This window comes from Podarcis cretensis (assembly GCF_951804945.1).
Source record: "Podarcis cretensis genome assembly, chromosome: 6".
In the NCBI taxonomy this organism is placed as follows: domain Eukaryota; kingdom Metazoa; phylum Chordata; class Lepidosauria; order Squamata; family Lacertidae; genus Podarcis; species Podarcis cretensis.
This window is the reverse complement of record NC_137175.1, coordinates 49732013-49751874: the sequence shown is the minus strand read 5'-3', so window position 1 is coordinate 49751874 and position 19862 is coordinate 49732013. Positions and strand designations below refer to the sequence as shown.

The following is a 19862-nucleotide window of genomic DNA, read 5'->3' as shown; positions in this document are numbered from 1 at the left end:
ACAGGCCCATGGGGCAGGGGGAGCAAAGGCTGGTCAAAACTCTTTCTTATGCTGAACTACTCTTTTGCCCCCATTTCATGCCAATTTCATCACATGAAGCATCATACCTTGCAGGTCAGTAACCGAGTGCAAACCTTCTTGGTTTCAGGGTTCACCACCCCACACTGCCTGTTTAGGTCACATTCTTTCCCTGTGGGAGCAAAACACAGAATTAAGATGCAGACGGGAAAACAGAAGGCAAGGCACTCATCCTGCCCCCCCTCCTATGTTTCCTGAGGCCTGGTTTTATGCCTTCCCCCTTCCAGTGCCTCAGCTTCCCTCTCATCCTTCAAGGAAGCCCTTATTCAAAAACACCATATTTCAAGGAACTCTTGACACCTGCTGTCAGAATAGCACAACAGGTTATTTGTCCAACAGTATTTCTTTTCCTGCTGCTTTTTAATTTTATTTTATGGGCATCCTGTGAGGAGTTGTGTCTTTAGCAATTACTACTTCTATGTGGGTGGCTCTCTTCTTATTCAGCATTTATTGTCCTGAGAAGACAAACACTTTGGGGTCGTAAGAAAAAAAAAGATGGCAGGAAACTCCTCTTCCTGTCTCCCTTGGTCAACAGAGCCCCAAGTCACAGACTATGCACAGTGTTCCCCTTCTTCCCAGTCACCTGGAGGCCAAGTGCACAAACCTGGTCAAGAGAGGGATCTGACATACTGGCTATGCATACCCAGCTTCAATTTGAAATGGGTCGCTTCCCCTTTAAAAAGGGGGTGCTACTGGGTACATACACCTGGCCAGAGACTATCAAGCTGGCAGCTTGGCTTTCTGCTAACCCTTTCCCCCGCTCTAGGCACCCAACGAAGTAGCCCACCCAATAAGGGAGATCAATCAAAAGCATGCTCCAGATAAAAGAATCCAGAGATATGAGTCTGGTGCACTTCAGAGTCCAATGTAAATGTTCTATCCTAGTCCTCAAATACCTCTCTGGGGAGTAAACCACCCTTTCTCCCAGCGGAAGCTTGGAAGAACCTGGATTTTGGGGTGTGGCATGCCCAGTCAGTATTCCCTTTGATGCCCACTCTTCCAGAATTTAGGAAATTTGGAGATAATGTCATGTGCAGAAATGCTACCAAACTGTTTGGCGATATCAGAAGCCAGGCCTGCTCTGCTGTGAAATGGAGTACAGGAAGGAACCCCCTATGCCTTGGCTAGGCAGTATGTTGCCTCCAGCTACAGGATACTACGGTACTCACGCGGCATCTTCTTCAGAGATTTCACAGCACCAGTCTCTTTCTCTCCCAAGGCAGGAGCATTCTCCATTTTCCTGCTCAAGCTGTCAGCGGGTATGATGGAGTTGCCACTGGCCTTGGCTGACGTTAGGGGTTCTTTCGGTGACGCCACTAAGGAGGGCTTGCCCAGCATCTCTTTTGAGCTGGCAGAAGACTGTCTAGGGGTGGCAGAGTCAGAAAGCTTTGGGGGGGCCTTGATCCCATCACTGTCTGACTTTGGAAGGCTGGAGATCTTCTCTAGGTTCACAACAGGCACAAACAAACTGGAAGAGCGCAAAGCAGAGCCACAAGTCAGAAACGTCGGAAAAATTCGTCATCTCCCACTTCAGTTGACCAAGGTGACACTCTTACATCTTCATCGTATTGGGTTCTAGCTACACTACTAACAGTGTCTGGAGGAACATTAGAAGAAGCTGGGCTGATGCTCCAAACATGAAAACTGGAGCCTTAAGATGCCAGCCAAACAGACAGAGTGAATATAAGGAGAGGCAAAGACAAGAAAAGAGCAGGTGCAGTTTCCACATTGGTACCACATGAATCTTGGAAGGCACCAACAGCCAAATCTCACAGGTCTTCCCAGTGTCCTGCAACAACAATGTGTCTGGCCATCAGCAATAGACCAAGATGAAGAAAGCAAACTCTGAAGTGCCTTCAGATCATTCTTCCACTAACATTGGCAAGGAGTAGTGGACATTGAAGGGGGCTCCTTTAAACTTCAGTGCAGCCTTTAAACCAGGATTACTCCACTGTGGTGGCCACCTGACCTCATGAGACTCTAGAAATAAGACTGCAGTTCCCTCAGTAGCAAGACCCGACCCTATAATTAACTAGTTAAGTTTGTTTAATTCTGCCTTGCTTTCCACGACAAACCTAGAGTCACTAAAAGTGACTAAAACCATCAAGGGGACAAAAATCGGGAAAAACAGATTACAGTGGTACCTCGGGTTACATACGCTTCAGGTTACATACGCTTCAGGTTACAGACTCCGCTAACCCAGAAATAGTGCTTCAGGTTAATAACTTTGCTTCAGGATAAGAACAAAAATCGTGCAGCAGCGGCGCAGCGGCAGCAGGAGGCCCCATTAGCTAAAGTGGTGCTTCAGGTTAAGAACAGTTTCAGGTTAAGAACGGACCTCCGGAACAAATTAAGTACTTAACCCGAGGTACGACTGTATATTCCTTCTCTTGCTTTTCAGATTCTTTTTTTGTTAAATTTGTTATTTATTGTTGCAATTTTTAGTGAAGTTGTAAGTGTCTCGGAGAAGGCATTTTAATACAAACAAATAAATAAAATAACCAGATGCAACTTATCAAAATCCATAAAAACGCTCCCCAAATATAACCTCAGTAATAGGATTCATTCAGACCCATCTATGTGTCTGTGCACACACACTAAAAACTACTTCTAGCTTCACAGGTCTAGAGGTTAATTTAGCCCTTATCTTTTTATACAAAGAACAAAAAGTAAAACTTTAGCATCCCTAGATAATAAAACTTTAGTATCCCTGGAGCTGCATGTAGATTTCCCCGTAGCATCTTACAAAATGGAGAATTACAGCAGGTTGCACCTGCCATTCTGAAGGGCGCAATTTCTCAAATACCTCTCCCCCAGCCACCCCAGTAAGCACAGCACAGCACTGGGATGCTTCCCCCAAAAGCAATGGAGTGAGATTCCATACAGCCCAAGAAGAACTGGTTGGGCTGTGCTCTGTATCCTAAAGCTCAGAAAGGTCCCCTGCCAACAAACCCCAACCCCTCCTTACCAGAGGTTGTCCTTTGACATCTTGTCTGTCCTCTCAGGTGTGTGCTGGGCTTGACTGAAGGAGCCCTGGGACCTCTCCCGCCAGGACTTGGTGGATCCATGACCTCCACTGGCAAGAGACCGCCCATTGACCGCATGGCACTTTTGTAAATTTGAAGAGGTCTGCACCCGGCCATAGAGCTTGCTGGGAGGTCCATGTCGTCTCTCTAGGTGGGAATTAAGATGCTGTTACTGAAAATATTGCAATCAACTAGCCAATGCGGGAATCCGGATGGCAGCCATCATACTGCAAATGGCAAGTACTGGCCTGGAGTACAGAAATGGGAAGCAAAAGCACCCAATTTATGGATTTTATTCTAATACGAAATTTGGAGGGTTACTATGCAAATAGTGCTCAGTGCCAAATTTGTGATCCCCTTAAGGTTTCATGGGCAATGCTCCAGAAGCCCCACACTGTTATTAGAAAACTGTATCCACACCTCCGTCTCTCCTTTCTGTTGGGAACTTGCTGAACCAAAGTTAGTGGCTACATCCAGAACTTCACATTTAGAGCTTCCTAGCTCCAATTTACCAAGTCATGCATTTTGGAACTAATCCTTTCTGCACCACAGAACTGTGAGAGGCGGGCTCCAAAAACACATCCTTCCATGACCTGCTCCAAAGAGTGGGTAGCAGACAGCCAAGGAGCTACTCTCTCATATCGCCATTTCCCACTTAGGGAGGCCCATAACCTGATCATAGTCAATCACCAGGAAGTAGGCACAGGGTCCAAAAGGGGGCAATCAGGACCAGCTGGAAATCTGCCTAATCTTAGCTGTCACCACCATCTATGTCTTGCTATTCTGTTCCTCGAGGCCTGATTCATAAAGCCCAAGGGAAGTTGTGGAGGCAAATAAAATAAACACAGTTCATTTATATCCTGCTTCTTCTCCCATGATGGAATTCCAAGATGGTGTGGATAGGGTTCCCTCATCCAGGTGTTCACCAGGCCTAGACCTGCTTGGCTTCAGCAGAGCTGCGGCATCCTGCACCTTCGAGCCATGCCCAGCCTACCCCACCCTCTTGGCAAGTTCCTTGGCAGGAGGTCAAGACTGTCCATTGCCTGCCCCCCTGATCCGTAGGGTGAGTCGCTAAAGCAGTCCATCTCCAGCCCCTCCGCTCTCCCCGCTTCTTGCTCAACAACTCCTTTCAAAGGCAGGCGGATGGCCTTGGACAATCCCAGCGAGATTACTGCTCACCCCCCCGCCCCCGCCCCAGGGCACCAGGCCAAAGGAAAAAGTCTGGATACGGACAAATCATTCACAGATGGTGGCGAGAGGAGGTTGCCTAATGTTAGATTTCCTTCGTTGTGCTTTAAGAACTTGGGAGGAGAAGCAGCTAGAAAACAGCTGGGCCTAAGTCACTAGTGTAAAGGCTGAAGGGAGAGAAGTCTGTTGGGAGGATGGGACGGAGGAGAGAAGCAACAAATGGTCCGTTTAGAGCAGAAATGACCCATCTGCAGGGCAATGGTTTTCAGGCAGAGATCTCTTTGCCAGATCCTGTACCTGTTACCCTTTATGGCAGCCTTCCCCAAGTCGGTGCCCTCTGGACAGGTCCTTTCTATGCCCACTCCCCTGCTGATGGGAGTGCTATGCTAAAACATCCAGGGGGCGCTGAGTTGGGGAAGGCTGAGTCAACCAGAGGTTCAATTTGAGACCTTCTCCCCAAAGCATAAGCTTGTGGCCTGTCTCCTTTCGAGATGGGACATCACAGGAACATAGGAAATCGCCTCAGACCGAGTCAAACCAAAGGCCCATCTAGCTGTGAATGGTCAACACTCTCACAGCCCTACCTGAAGATGCTAGGGACTGACCCTGCTCAGCAGGCAAGGCAGATGCTCTACCCATGAGCTAGGGCTCTTCCCCGCGGCTCAAGTGTCTCTCCATTCTTATGTTACCTGATGTGTGTACAACCCTTTCCTAACTGCCTCCCCACATTCTTTCCCCAAACACCAAGGGCAAAGTTGTGACATCGGAAGCGACCCTAGCATGACCAGAATTCTGCCTTTCCGTTTCTCGGGCTGCTTGCTGCCCTCGCAGCGGCTTCCTCGCTGGTTGAAAAGAAATTCAAGGGAAGACGACCTTCCTCTTCCCCCACCCCGCCCCCCATTTTCAGGAGGAAAACAGAAAAGGGCCTTTCAAGCCCAGGCACCACCCACTGGGCCGGTGCCTGAGGCAGCAGCAAGCAGCCCTAATTCACAGCTCTCCATCCAGAGGCCACAGAAATTCAATTGGCAGTTTTTGGCTGCTTCGCTTACCGCAGTGCTTCTGAAAGGCTTGAGGTTTGACCACTTGGCCACAGTGGTTACACACCACCAGGTAGAACTCATCGTGAGCTGGGCAGTGACCAAAGATAGACATGTCTGAAAGGACAAGAGAGGCGAGTGATGAGAGAGAACCCTGGAAGAAGCCCCGTGAAACTTTGTCTGTTCTTCAGGCTCAGAAACACTTCAAATAATAGCGGCAACAACACCCCACCATTAATTCTGACAAAAGATGGAACAAGAAGAAAAGTCCGCCATGTAGCTTAGAAAGGAAGAGAGCTGAGAGGCACATGTTTGCATCCCTGCCACAACTGTCTGGTGCGGTGGCACGAAGCATGCCTCACACTTCCATCCTCAGTTTTCCCAGCTGCAAACTGGGAATAAGTACCAGGCTGCTTGTCATGCAGGATTGAAAGATCAAGGAGACACTGACTGCAAAGCAGGTCATCCATTCATAATGCCAGAATGAGCTTTTATACAGACTTAGACCATTGTTCCATCAAACAAAGCCCTCTTTGGCTGCCTCCCCAAGATTCTTCAAGCACAGATACAAGGAGTTTCATACTGGGCTCTTATAAGAGCAGAGCATGTGGTATATTACTGAGCCAATGCAGCACCTAGATGTGAATTGGGGGAACCGCTTGACTGGCAGCCCAACGCTCCAATGGCACTGAGCTGCACAAGCAAAGATATACACAATTATTTTACATGTGACTTATGTCAAGACTTCTCTGCGCAAATGGCTGTCTAGTTCAGAGAACAGCCACTGGGCAAGGCAGCCTCCCCCATCCAGCCTGCTGGTTTAGGCACAGCCCACTTCTCCCAGGCCTGAGACGTGGGCTCATGTTTTAGCAAACACACACAAAAAGGCAGCAGAACAATCGCTTATCCTTGGGTGATGGGGCCGTCACACGCTCCAACTTTGTCAGGAGGCAGCCCCACCTCCTAGCACAGCTGGGGTGGCAGAAAAAAGGGAAAACAAAGAGACACAGACAGGCTGGGAAGCAATGAAAAAAGACCGAGGGCAGCAGGGCAGGGGAGGGGAGCTGTCGGGAGAGACGGGGAGGGGCAAGGCTCAAACTAACTATGGGCTGAGAGTGAGCGCAGAAAAGAGCAGGACTAAAGCCCAGCAGAAGCTCATCTGGAAACTCTGGCTTGGGAGCTCAGTGGAAAGGACAGGTGGCAGCTCACATTTCCAAGGGCTCTGCCGAAAAAGCCTAGGGAGGGAGTTAGTGTGACCGATTTCATTTAGGAAAAATACAGGCCACCATGCAGGGGTCCCACAAAAGACCTGATATCCTTGGGGAAGCCGACCCTTCTTACCTTCTGCTGCAAGCAGGACCTTCCATTTGAGTCTCCACCCTGCCCCCACCACCCAAGACTTGTCCGAGAAACACACACACACAGAGGAGACTTTCTGATCTCTTGGTTGAGGGTAGACAGATGGTGGCTCAGGGTCTTTCCCCCCTAACAATCATTAAGAGAGAGAAAGAGAGTGGAATGGGGAGAGTCAGCACATCTTCACCCGTCCTACTATATTGGAGTCGCACCTGGAATCCTTTCTTTGTGATGAGCTGGTGAGCATGTTTTACTGGTGGCCAGAGCACGGCTGATATTCCAGCTCAGGAAAGAATTTGGCCAGTGCGGCGCAGACAGAAACATGGTGTGGCTCTTCTCTGCCACTCGGCTCATTTGCACAAGTCCATCAGCAGCTATTGCTCTGTACCAACTCTGTCTGCTTTTTGTGGCACGTGTGGTCTAAGTCATATGGGCTGATCAGGAGGGAGGCTGTGGGCAGGAAGGGGTGGAAAGCCAAGGGCTTTTTGTTCTGGACGTCTCTTAACATCATGCTGCTAGAAACCATGGAGGCAAAGGGTTCTCAAAGCAAAGAAACATGTATGTGAAAGTTACGCAGCTTTCGGTTATCCCGAAATGCTTGCTAAATTCCTATAACTAAATGTTGGGTATGGGGCAGGGCTGCAGAGGATCATGACAGGACTCAAGGCAAAGTCCACAGACTCATTCATGGGTCATGGAAGATGCAATGTATTCAAGTCTAAGCTTGGAAGAGTATGAATTTCCCGATGAACTACGAGAGACTTCATCCATCATATTCCAAGACCCAGGCAAGGTTTTGAGCTGTAGTAAGGTATAGCCAGACTAGCTCTTGGGTCCAGAATGCCAGTCCTTGGTGGCATGTGCAAATGCAGCTATCAAAAGGGATAGTTGTCTTCTGCTTTTGTTGGGATGCTTTCATCTAAGGGTCACTTGCTGTGTGAGAATGCAATGACTGCTACGCCAGACACACACACACACACACACACACACACACACACACACACACACACAGAACTCCCAGCTGCCCTTGCACTTCTCTCTTCTGCAAAGCATTCACCAGACACAGGGCAGAGGTCTCTACAACTCAAGTCAGACTCAAAGAAGTCTGTTCTTACCTTCTTTAATGAGGGTCATTGCATCCAGCTTCTTGCTCCCATTCCTACTGTTTTCTTCCACATCAGACCCTAATAGATACATAGAAAAAGAAATCCCATCAGCAACACTAATAACCCTTTGCAGATCCATCATCCAACAAAGCTATTGAGAACCCATGACATCTAGACACATTAAGATGAATCATTCTCTCCCCCCCCCTTACCACATGATTCGAAGTAACGCTTACATAGAAGCAAATCAACCTGAATGCAATGAGACTTACTAGGAAGTAAGCATGCTTAGGACTGCAGGCCTTAATAGGCTTGAAAAGAGCTCAGGAAAAGAATCTATTCCAGTCACAGCTTCCTCAAACTTGTCATGTAGTGTTATGTAGGTCACATTGTGACCCAGAACAGAGAAGATCCATCTGCAAGCTTGAGCAGACAGGACACTAGGACCAGGAAATCTGTAGATCAGGATTTCCCCTCTTCGAAACCCCATAATAATAAACACAGCATGCATGGTCCTGACCCCTTTGAATTTTTTTACTATACATGTATACAGGCTTCGAGGAGGTAGGTGCAGAGGTATTCTATTTTATCATCACAACAACCCTGCGAAAAAAGGTTAGGCCAAGTATGCAACGTGCCCAAGGTCACTCAATGAGTTTCATAGGGGAGCAGATTAAGAACAATCATTTCCATTTGCCCTAAAACTCCAGGTCTTAAAAGTTGCCAAGAGAACAAGGATCCCTAAGAATCAGTTCAGCTAACATGGCAGATGTTCCAGGGCTTCTGCAAACATACAGTAGTGGACTTGCTGAGTCTCAGACTCCACTGCCTGCTGCTTCAGCAGAACTGCTCTGCCAATCCGTATCAATCAAGAGGTGTTTGGAAGACAATGACAAGCACACAGCACCATCCCCTGACTCCTTTCCAAAATACAATGTGCAGGGTAGAAACATGGCTCTCTCAACTCCACTTGAGACTAGCTGCTTTACAAACTCTTGTTTTCCCATTTCAAAGGGTGGCATTCAAATATCCACGGCCCACCAGAATTCTGTACATGCCCAGGTGTATATGCACGCAGAAAAGGGGAACACTTGCATGACAGGGGATGAGAGACAGCTCTCTCTATTCCATATACCTTTCACATGAGCTTTTCTGCTCTGCTAGTTGAGAACACAAAGCTTCAAAGAAAGACGTCCCAAGATGGGCTTTGAAACGGAATCACCAAATTCTGAGTTAAAGAGATACCCCTGGTTTTCAGTTCCGGAAGCCAAATCCTTACCAATGCCAAATTATATTATAGTTTCAATCACAACATCAGTGATATTTCCCTGGAAACATGTTAATGTTGACAAGCTTTTCATTATAGCAGAACCATTTTCTTATTATGCTGTGTTTGTGTGTGTAAGCAAATGCCTAGAATGATGTGGTTTGTAACCTAATCCCAACATGCATATAAGAAATCAAACACATGGGATTCAGAACTAATGTCCCCCCCCCCATTCAGCTTTCACCAACCTGGTACCCTCCAGATTTTTGGACTACAACTCCCTGTGTAGTCTGGGGCTGATGGGAGTTGTAGGCCAAAAATCTGGAGGGCATCAGGTTGGCAAAGGCTGCCGTAACTCCTTCTGTCTGCGCATCGACCTGAAGCTCACAGACATTCATGAAATGCCTGCAAACTCCTTGCGATGCACATCAAATGCTACCAATTGTGGGGAGGGATCTGGCACAAGGGGCTGATTTGTCTCCAAATTAACAGTGTGAAAGCAAGTAGCAGAGCTGGTCCCCAAAGTCCTGACTCCTGTGCTTTAACCATGACATGATACTCCACTTGCATTTAATAGATTTCACACCACATGGTGCCCTCACAAAGACAAGATGTACCTGTTACAATGCATCAACTCTTTCAGCATCAAAATACAAAACGGAAATCCAAAATAGCTGTGCGTTTTTTTTTATTTAAAAAATTGCATTGACACCAAGAACATTAATCTCCCTCTCTCTTTTAAAAAACAGGAAAAAACCTAACTGAATTAAAACGCACATACAATTAATCCGATACCACAACCTGTCAAGAGACAGGGTGGGGGCAAAAGGTGGAAACTAAGCAAGCTCTCCCCCCCCCCCCATCTACGAAATCCTTACCATTCCATATCTATTAGCAATAAATAAATAAAAACAATCCATTCAGACAGCAACAGGAAGCTGTCTGCAAAGGACAATTTACAACCTGCTTCTTAAATCCCTGAAAACACAGGAGTCATTATGTAAACTCTGTTGGAGCTGGAAGTAGATGAGGAAACATTCGAAGCACTAACTATATCAAGTGCAAAGGGAAGATAATGGAGGGGGATGGGAGAAGCTCAACAATATAAAAAGCATCACCAGGGACAGCTCCGTTGAGTCTCACCGCCCCTTCTAGAGTCTGCCATCAGGCTGCACTTGAGAAAGTCAAACATTCTAGGGAGGTGCTCCCGAGCGGTTTCTAGGATTCCAAGGACAAAAATCACAAGGGGCCAATCCATCCATCCACCATTTTCATACAGATATACCACCACCCCCTTAGTAAAGGAGGGCAACAGAGCAAGGGACAAGACAGAAGGGGGGGGGGGAGGAGCATAGGGATGCTGAATCAGGATGTCAGGGAGGAGGATGTGCAGTTTTTCGAGAGAAAAGGGGAAATCCTAGCGAGTGGTAAACTGAGTGGCCAGGTCAACAGTGCAAAACAAAAAAGAGCTTTATGTAAAGGACAGAAGAGAAGATATAAGGAAGGCAAAGCAGATGGATGGGCGGGGACCAGTTTCAAAGGCCTAGGCACAGATCCTAATGGAAATGGAACAACTTCAACAAGAGGAAATCCAGAAATGCAGCACAGCTGGGGGAGAAGAGCAAACGGTGAGTTGCTGAAAGCACTTTGAAAGGAATCAGTTGAGGAAAAATGTAACAGGATTTAAAGATCAAGACAGATGGGAAAATGTGGTTAAAGGGGGGGGGGGAGAGAAAAAGAAAAGTGGTCAGGGGTCACCTAGAAGATGATCAAGACCCATCAGGGATATCATACTATCCAGGGAATCACAGAAGATCAAGAAAGCTTGCTGCCCACAAGTGTTCCAGTGGCACCTCAAAAGTGCGTATTATTTGGGGAAAACAGAAAAAGTGAATATGTGGAGATCAGGAAGAAAGAATGCCCAGGTGAAATGGAAGCAGTCGACATGAGGGCTCGAGATGCACGAGAGTCAAGGCGCAAATGTTAGGAAACCTGGTGAGATCACTATGTAATAAATAAATTATAAACAGACAAGTCACGCAGCCTTTACATAGCATGTTTCGGAGACAATCGTGGGCTTGATGACAGAAGAGATCAGAAGTCCGGGGAATCTTGCGAATATGGCTTTAAAAAACAACACACACAAAAAGCCATGCTCGTGTAATAAGGGATCAAAGTAGGAACGAGAAGCACATAAGGAGCTGGGAAACGCGTGGGACAAAGATCCTGCCTTGATCACAGCATGCCCCTGGCGAAATCAGGCTGGGGGAGAGGGGATCCCATTAGGGGGATCGAGAGATCCTAGGAAACCCGGTCGAAGCGGCAGGAAAAGGAAGGCAGGCTCCACCGGGCGGGAAGCGAGGCGGCGCTAGGACCCGGCGGCTCCTTTGTTTGGGGCGGGCGGGGTGAGGGAGGGGGCGCGGGAGGAGGAGGGGAGGCGAGGGAGGGAGGAAGCTCGACGGCGGCGGCGGCGGCGGCAGCAGAAACGGCGACGGAGGGTCCCCTGCTCCCCGCCGCCTGCCGCCGCCTCCGGGCCCGCGGGCAGGGCGGGCGCGCTCACCTGTCTCGGCAGCGGGCGGCCCGGCCCTCTCCACCCAGGCGCTCCAGCTCTGCCCCGCGAAGTCATCGAGATTCGGCAGCCGCCGATCCACAGCAGCCATTGCTGCTGCTGCTACCACCGCCGCGCGTCCACGCACCGCCATCACCGCACGGGAACGCGCAGCCCTCCCCGCTGGCCGCGGCCGAGTGCGCAGGCGCCCCGCGCTCCACGGGAAACGTAGTCCTCGCAACCCGCGGCGCGCTCGCTCTGCGCATGTCCGAGAAAGGCCAGGGGCGCGAGAGTGGCAGGTTCGAATCCTTGCCTCCCTTCCTCGGCCTTCCCGCCGTCCTCCGCCGCCAGCCATTTTAGCAGGACCGGGAGCAGAAAACGCCCCGAGTTGATGCCCGGGCTTCTGAGCCTACGCTGGAGTCTCGCCCCGAGAAACACAGAATAAAAGCCAAATGGAGCAGACCGAAGGGTCTCGCAGTCTGGCGTCGCTGCCCACAGCGGCTGCCAAGTGCCTGCCGGGCATGATCAGCATCACACGCTAATCCACGGAGCTATCCAGCTGATGAGGGCAGGACTCCGATGTACTGCCTCTGACCCTGGAGGTTCCGCTAGCTGCTAGAAGTCAAGAGATTGTTCTAGCGGTCGGTAGTTAGCTAATAGCAGAGCCCTACTGAGTTTATCAAATTCCCTTTAAAGGTATGTAAGCTAGTAGCCATTTCTCCATCTGGAGGAAGCCGATTTTGTTTGTTTATGCATTGTGAGAAGTGCAGGATAACTCTTGCACGCATTTAACTTGCGTGCATTCAGCTTTACACGCTTGGCAAAAAAATAATAAGAGGGTGGAGGAAATGACTTTGGCAAGCCCCACCCACCATTGAACCCAATGTGTTTTGACTACTTGTGATTTTAGCTTTATGCACTTGCCCCAGAATGCAACCCTTACATAAGTTGAGAGTCGTCTGTACCCCATTTTGTCCGGCTTGAAATGAATCTACTGCCAACCACTGTTGTATGACCGCAATTTCTAGCAGTAAGAATGTAACTCCGCTACTGGATTGGTCCAAAGGTCCATCTACTAGGCCAATGTTTTCTTCTCATGGTAGCTAACCAGATGTCTATGGGAGGGCTGCAAGCGGAACACTCTCCTCACTTGTGATTTCCAGAAGCTGGTATACAAGAACATACCATCCCCAACGCTGGAGACAATATAAAGCCATTATGGTTAGTAGCAATGAATGGCTGTTTTCCTCCACAAATTTCTCTATGTCCTCATTTAAAGCCATCACTACATCTTATGGGAGTGAATTCTATAATTTTAACTATGTACTGTTTGAAGTTCCTCTCAAAGAGAAAAACTGCTCTCAATCCACTTTCTCTACATCATGAATAATGTTAGAATCATGTGCCCACCACCCAAATCCAGTCACTTCCCCCTCTTCATAAACCAAAAATACCCAGGCACTACAGCCTTCCTCATGAAGGTGATGGTCAATCACTTGTTTCAGGTATCTTTTCTGTACCTGTCCTAGCTCAAGGATTTACGTTTTGAGATGGGACCATCAGAACTGTACACTGTTTGAAATACAGACAGGTAATAGCTGGCTGCTTTGTTTTCAGTCCTTTTCAAGTACTGTAATTCTTTGCTTAGAATATGCTTCCTTCCTCTCATAGGACTCCTTTAGCCATAAAAATGCTTTGCATTTCTTCACACTAGGAGGGTAAAGATATATGCAACATAAAATATATGTTGTAGACATGCAGTTCTCTCTCCCACACATAAACATGCTGGGGACATGCTGGCGCCACACAGTACATGGTAGTGTAAAAGTCCCTATGCATAGCAAGACAGTTTATATAGGGCAGGTGAATTATGTTGCTGGGAGCTGGAGAGGTGTGGATAGAGCAGGGGTCAGCAAACTTTTTCAGCAGGAGGCCGGTTTACTGTCCCTCAGACCTTGTGGGGGGCCAGGCTATTTTTTCTGGGGGGGGAGAGAATGAACGAATTCCTATGCCCCACAAATAACCCAGGGATGCATTTTAAATAAAAGGGCACATTCTACTCATGTAAAAACACGCTGATTCCTGTACCGTCCGCATGCTGGATTTAGAAGGCGATTGGGCCGGATTCGGCCCCGGGCCTTAGTTTGCCTACCCATGGGATAGAGAAACAGCAATGACTGAAGATTAAGGCACTTGTGAACGCCCCAATCCTAAGTGCATTTACTCTGAAGTATAAGTCTTGTGCAGTTAAGTGGAGTTTACTTCCACATCAGCGCTGCGGGACTGCACTGCAGCCAGAGCGTGCCTGCCAAGCAAGGTGCGCGCTCAGAGACGTCTTTCCCATAGAGCTTAGTGGGCGCTGCACCACAGCGCCGCCCTCTAGGGGCGGCCCAGCGAGTGAGGGAGTTGCGCGGCTTTGCCTGCGGCCTCCCTTTTCCCTGCACGCCGGAGCGTGCAGCTTGCCTCCCAAGCCCCGAAGAGGGTGGGCGGGAACGGTTTCGTCGGGGAAGCTGAAGCCTCTCCCAGCAGCTCCCTGCCAAAGCTCCCCACCGGCAAGCGAAGACCCCGCCTCTCCCTTTTCGGGCGGCTTCCCGGCAGGCAGAAGGGAACTCCAAAGCGTTTGCAAAGACTCTCCTCCTCACCCAGGAGCAGAAAGAGCTGCTTTGGCTGCTGCCCCTGCGACTCAGTCCATGCTCTTTTCGGGAGACCCAGCTGAACTCTGAACGAATTATTTCATGGGTTTGGCTACCCGCCCCCCCAGACCCGTCCTTAGCTGTGCCCAAGTGCACTTTTATTTCTCCCTTTAAGTAGCGTGGTGAAATGCAGCGGGCTGCAAACGCTCACCCCGCACGCTGCGTGTGTGGTCGTGGGCAAGGACAATCTCCTACTGTAACTGTCCCGCCTCACCCACCCGCCCACTCACTTCGAGGGGATCAGGGAAGCCTGCGTGGGCGGGAGGAGCGACGCTATTTCTGCCCCGGCTCAGCTTCCTGACCCCCCCCCTCCTCTCCTCTCCGTCGCTGGGTTAAATGCCCTCTCCTTCCTGCTTTCCTCTGTCCCCCTTTCTATCCAGTAAAGGAAGGGGTAGGTTCCCCACCCCACCCCCAGCTCTTGCCTCTCCTTCCCTGTAGTGAAATCTTGTGGAATTCCCAAGTTCAGGTCAACAACTCTGGGGAACCTTTCCTTAAAAAGGTCAACAACTTTGGGGTCCGCGCCCCCCCTTAAAAAGGTCGACAACATTCTGTTCCTGAGAGCACTAGGCCTGCTCAGCTGGTCTGGATCTTCTGCCACAGAGACAGAAGGCTCCCACGGGTATGGGAAGAATTGCAAGCCAGGGAACCTTTTGCATCCCTGAAAGCTTTTCCACTGCTCCACAGACTTCCCCCCCACCCACACGTGTAGATCAATATCTTGCGTGCCAGCCAGCATCCTCCCGTCCAGCCTGCACAATGAATTCATCCATCACTTTGCTCTTTTCCTAATGAATATTTTCTCCCTTGTAAGGGTTGTTGCTAAAGTCTCTGCATGGCAATATTTCTCCTTCAGGATGTCACTCTGCTTAGGAGGCTGTGGTAGAGTTTAATAACAGGGCCTGCTGCTGCTGCTCCTTGGTGATTTTTCCCTCTCCCAAATCCATGCTCCTAACCCACCATCTCCCCCACTTCAGTGCCAATATTTAAAATAAGAGATATAATACATCTCCTCTGTGAGGTTTTCTGCCGTTAAGAGGTTATTATAATGAATCAAGATAGGCTTCAAAATGCTGTGGAATGCCAGAATTACATTGCAGGGAAGGTTTTCTTGCTTATATGCCTATGCACACAAGGTGCAAGGAACTGCTCTAGGTCCCTGCCCTTCTTACTAAGAATGCATATAATGCTGCATTTTGTATTACCTCGTGAAACTCAAAAGACAATGCTGTTCAGTACAGATGTTATTTCGTTTACGTCTTTTGAAGGCACCCACATTCTAACAATGGGGTTAGCCTGCAGTTAGGCCTTTTAAACAGCAGTGGGAGTCACCTGCGGAAAGAACAAACTGAATTTCTCTGAAGAGGGTTTCGGGGGATGAAGCACATGGTCAGAGTTCATAGCAAGCTGTGGGAAGGTTAACATTGTAACAAATGCTTTTAAAAATGTGCCACACAATTTAGAGATGGTGATAGTGCAGCAGTTTGTTAGACACTCATGCACGCAATGTTCTCTGGCCATGACACAAACCACATTATAATAAGGGGGGGGGGGACACCCACATGCATTGTAGACCTTGGAAGTTCATGCTATAATAAATTTGTGATTCTATAAGATGTCCTCCTTTGCTATGAACCACAACCCCTCAGATTATTTTGTATTGTGATTTCATTATGGTTTGGGGTTCCCTGGTTGCTTTTCTTGTTGTTAAAGTTCATTGTGCTGTCCGTGTCATATTTATTCTGTAAATGCCAGTCATTCAGTTTGGAAAATTGGAAGGAAATTGACACATGGCAAAGGACACCCTAATTGTTGGGATTCTTTTGTTTGTTACGAGGTTATAATAATGATTTTATTGCATTAGCCATGCGGCCATAGCATAATATACATAGAAATAACAACATAAAATGGGGGTGGGGAGATAAAAGTGTATGTCGTCCTGGGCGAATACTTTGAGAAAATGGGGATAACAAAGGTAACAGGGGATTTAAAACATCGAGTGACAGAGAATACAAAAAACAGGTTCGATTGTGCGGCGTATCGACTACATCTGTGGTATTGAAGAAGGAGTTGGTGCCGCTTTCCTCTTCATCATCTCGGTAATCCAACAATCAGAATCCTGCAGAAGAAGGGACACTATCCAAGGCTGGATTGGGAGATGAAGCTTGTTCACGAGAGGAGTTAGAAACCGAGGTTACGAGGTTTAAAAATATTTCACACAGAAAAGGCAAACACATTGTCTTTTTTCTTTTCTGCCTAACTTCCCCTTGATGTTTTAAATTTATATCCCAACCTTCCTCCAGGGTGGTTAGCAACAAATGATAGAAACAATAACAATGTTTTAAAAACTTATTTTATTGGATGATGTGAAAGTGTGCTTGATTGTACGAGAGAAATGCCTGCTAATGACTGTTGAAAAACATTTGTACATAAAATCTGTGGATTTCTTTCTGATAATCAAGCTGTAAATTATCAGAGTAGGCAATAGGAAGCGTTTCCTCACACAACCCATAACAAATTTGTATAGCTCAGTTGGTTAGAGCGTGGTGCTGATAACACCAAGGTCACAGGTTCCATCCCCATGTGGGACAGCTGCATTTTTGCAGGAGGTTGGACTAGACAATCCTCAGGGTCCAACTCGATGATTCTGTAACTCACTACCACCATATGTACTGATAGCTTTAAAGGAGAGTTACATAAATTCATAAAGGAAATGTCTCTGAGTGATATAAAGCACCAACAGTAACTGGAGCTTCCAAGTTCAGAGGCAGTTTAGTTTTGAATAGAAGATGCCTGGGGAGAACAGTTGACCTTCATGCCCTGACCGTAGCCTTGACTCATGGAAGCATTTGCACAGCCACTGCTGAAATCAGAATGCTGGAGAAGAGGGACCATTGGAATGATCCAGCAAGTCTCTCCCTCTGTTCTTATGCAGTACCCTGTGCCTGACGGAAATAAACTACACATTCAGGAACACAATCGGATAGGCCAGATTGGATTACTGTAATGCACTCTACACGAGGAAGGTTTGAAACGTAAGAGCCCTGCTGGATCAGGCCAAAGATCCATCTAGGTGCACTCAGGTCCTCCTTGCAAATTTCCCATAGGCAACAACAATCGCCCCACTTGCAATTCCCAGCAGCTTGTTCAGAGGGATATTGACACTAGTAGTAAAACATAGCTGTCATAGTGAGTAACCCTCAATAGCATTATCCTCCATTAATTTCTCTACTCCTCTTTTAAAACCATCCAAGTTGGTGGCCATCAGCACATTGTCTAGGAGCAGATCCAGTTTAACTGACTGTGTGAAGTACTTATTTTGTCTGACCCAAATCTTGCATCCTTCCACTTTATTGGATGCACCTGGCTTATAGTATCATGCAGGAGACCAGATATGAGCAGAACATGCAAGTCAGCATGTTAACCAGAGTATCTAAAGCATCACTTGAAGCTCTTCCCCAACTGCCCCTCCTGTAAAATACATCATGGGTGGACAAAACAGGCCAGAGCCTTTTGGTTGAACTGCCAGAATTTGGAATAGCCTCCCAAGAGAGGCCTACCTGGCTTCATCAGTTTACCTTTCAGCAAGCCTTTTGGGATGCTGCATTTAAACAAGATTTGACTTTTTTACCTGCTTGTTTTTAGTGATAGTTGTTATTATTTTTTAAATTGAACATGTTCATTTCCCTGATTAATTCTCATAGACAGGCAGGATATAAATATTGGAAACAATATAAATAGGACAACCAGGAAATTTCCTAGCATGCCAAACTTCATGCTAGGGATTATTATGAAAGGCACTGACACTGGAATTAAATTGCTAGTTTTGTAATGCCTTGAAATAAATCTGCCCTACAGCTAAACGTGGAATCCTGGTCACTCCCTTGCACAAAGTTGGAAGATGACAAAATTATCCAAATGGAGAATTCATCCTCAAAACAGCTACTATCCTATACACACCTACCTGTGTGAGTATAAACCATAAAAAAACATTGGGAGTTACTGCACGATTGTAGGCAGGTTTTTGTAATTAGCATTTTGTGTGTGTTTCCTCAGGATGGCTTCTGCTACACTATCTGGCCCTAATGTGCTATAAAAGGGAACGTTTATAAATCTTGGGTACAGAGCTGCAATGGCACCCCATGCAGGCATTGGACTGAAATTTCCCTAAGTGCACAAATACAATAGGAGACCAGTCCCCTGTGTTTCGTTGCTCCACTTTTTGATTTCCTGATAATATTCTGAAAAGCAAACTAAGATAATAACACGCCTTGCCACTGTTGACACAAGCTCAAACTGCCCCAGGTTTAAGGAGGCAGGAAGAGATACCCATCAGCACACAGGATGTTGCAAAGCCACCAAGGAAAGCAAGATATATTTTTCTTAGTCTTTAATGGAAACAACCTCAACGGCTTAAGCATGTAGAAAATAATACTGTCAAGTTCTCCTTTCCTTTCTTCTTCCTCCTCCACCCCCTTTTCTTTGTTTAGGAAGGATGATAATACAGTTGTTGCATGCTGGAAACTGTACATTGTATAACCACCAAACAACAACAACAACAAAAACCCCAAACCAGAAATGAAAGCAGAAACAGGATATCCTTTACAATGAGGAACTTGCAAGAATCAAGGTTAGTGTTATAGAGTTCCTCAGCAGAACTCAGGGTTTTTAATGCATTGCTCAGATTTTGATTTTGCCCCTTCTGGAAGAAGCTCATGGTGCCAATAATGGTCTAAATGTTCTGGAGCAGCAAGGACATGTCAACATCTTCACTTTTTAAGGCACGGATAATACTTTCAAAGGCCACATGAACGTACAGGAGGGCAGGCATCTTGTTCCTTTCATGCTGGCAGCTGTATAAACAAAGCCTGATATTCATTCTCTAAATATTAAATCAGATATATTTAAGTTCACAGCATTTGAAAAACCTGTAGTTCTTTTTTTTTATTTGCCTTCTTGCTTCTGGGTGTGGCAGGTATGTACACAGGAATACGATCATCAAGATTATTTTCACAGGGTTTAAAACTACGTAATTTTATATTAAAACAAAAAAACTCCAAAAGCTCAAGCTCTCAGTTGTTTATAACAAGTGCTAAAAGGTGAGCAATATTTTCTAGGTTAACTGTTAATACATGGGGTCAAAGTAATGGGACAAACCCTTAAAGATACAACTCCAAGACACATCATTGTACTCACAGAAGATTTACCTGATAATACACACATTCAATCAAATCAGTACTGTAATAGAATGGCCACATACAAACAATTGAAATTGGATAAAGCTATCATGTCAATTAAAAAATCCAGAATATAAAAAGTCTCTCTCATTTTGTTCAGAAAATCTTTTCCTTTTGTCTAAAGTTTCCATTATTCTAAAACTTCACAAGAGCAGCAACACCCTATTTACTTATTTACAGTGCTTTTTTCTGGGGGTACACATACCCCTAAACATTTTGTGAATCTTTGTACTTTTGTCCATTTACTGTATTTATTTTTCCCAGTTTGAACTATAAAATGGTGCTTTTCTTGAGTCAAAATGACAGTACCTCTAAACTTTTTTTTTTTT

General features: G+C 46.9%; 1 protein-coding gene and 1 long non-coding RNA gene across 6 annotated transcripts in view; one reads left to right on the top strand and one right to left on the bottom strand.

Annotated features, from left to right (window-relative positions):
* Positions 1-11808, bottom strand: part of ATXN7L2 (ataxin 7 like 2) — a 22578-nt gene extending 10770 nt beyond the window's left edge. Inside the window, exons 1-6 of one of the 4 annotated variants that reach the window (XM_079980287.1) lie at positions 11619-11808; positions 7801-7869; positions 5342-5446; positions 3047-3251; positions 1248-1546; positions 108-190 (exon numbers count right to left, since the gene is read on the bottom strand). In XM_079980287.1, the coding sequence (XP_079836413.1) occupies positions 108-190; positions 1248-1546; positions 3047-3251; positions 5342-5446; positions 7801-7869; positions 11619-11760 (903 nt within the window). In that variant the 5' untranslated portion in view covers positions 11761-11808. Of the gene's footprint in view, positions 1-107; positions 191-1247; positions 1547-3046; positions 3252-5341; positions 5447-7800; positions 7870-10176; positions 10272-11251; positions 11393-11618 lie in introns of those variants that run through there. The other 3 variants (XM_079980286.1, XM_079980288.1, XM_079980289.1) reach the window with 3 other exon arrangements.
* Positions 11788-19862, top strand: LOC307218329. 2 transcript variants are annotated; one of them, XR_013839905.1, is made up of 3 exons: positions 11883-11905; positions 12710-12827; positions 18155-19862. It is a non-coding gene; the product is annotated as an uncharacterized lncRNA (long non-coding RNA). The 2 variants fall into 2 exon arrangements; XR_013839904.1 differs by lacking the exon at positions 12710-12827 and having other exon boundaries at positions 11788-11905.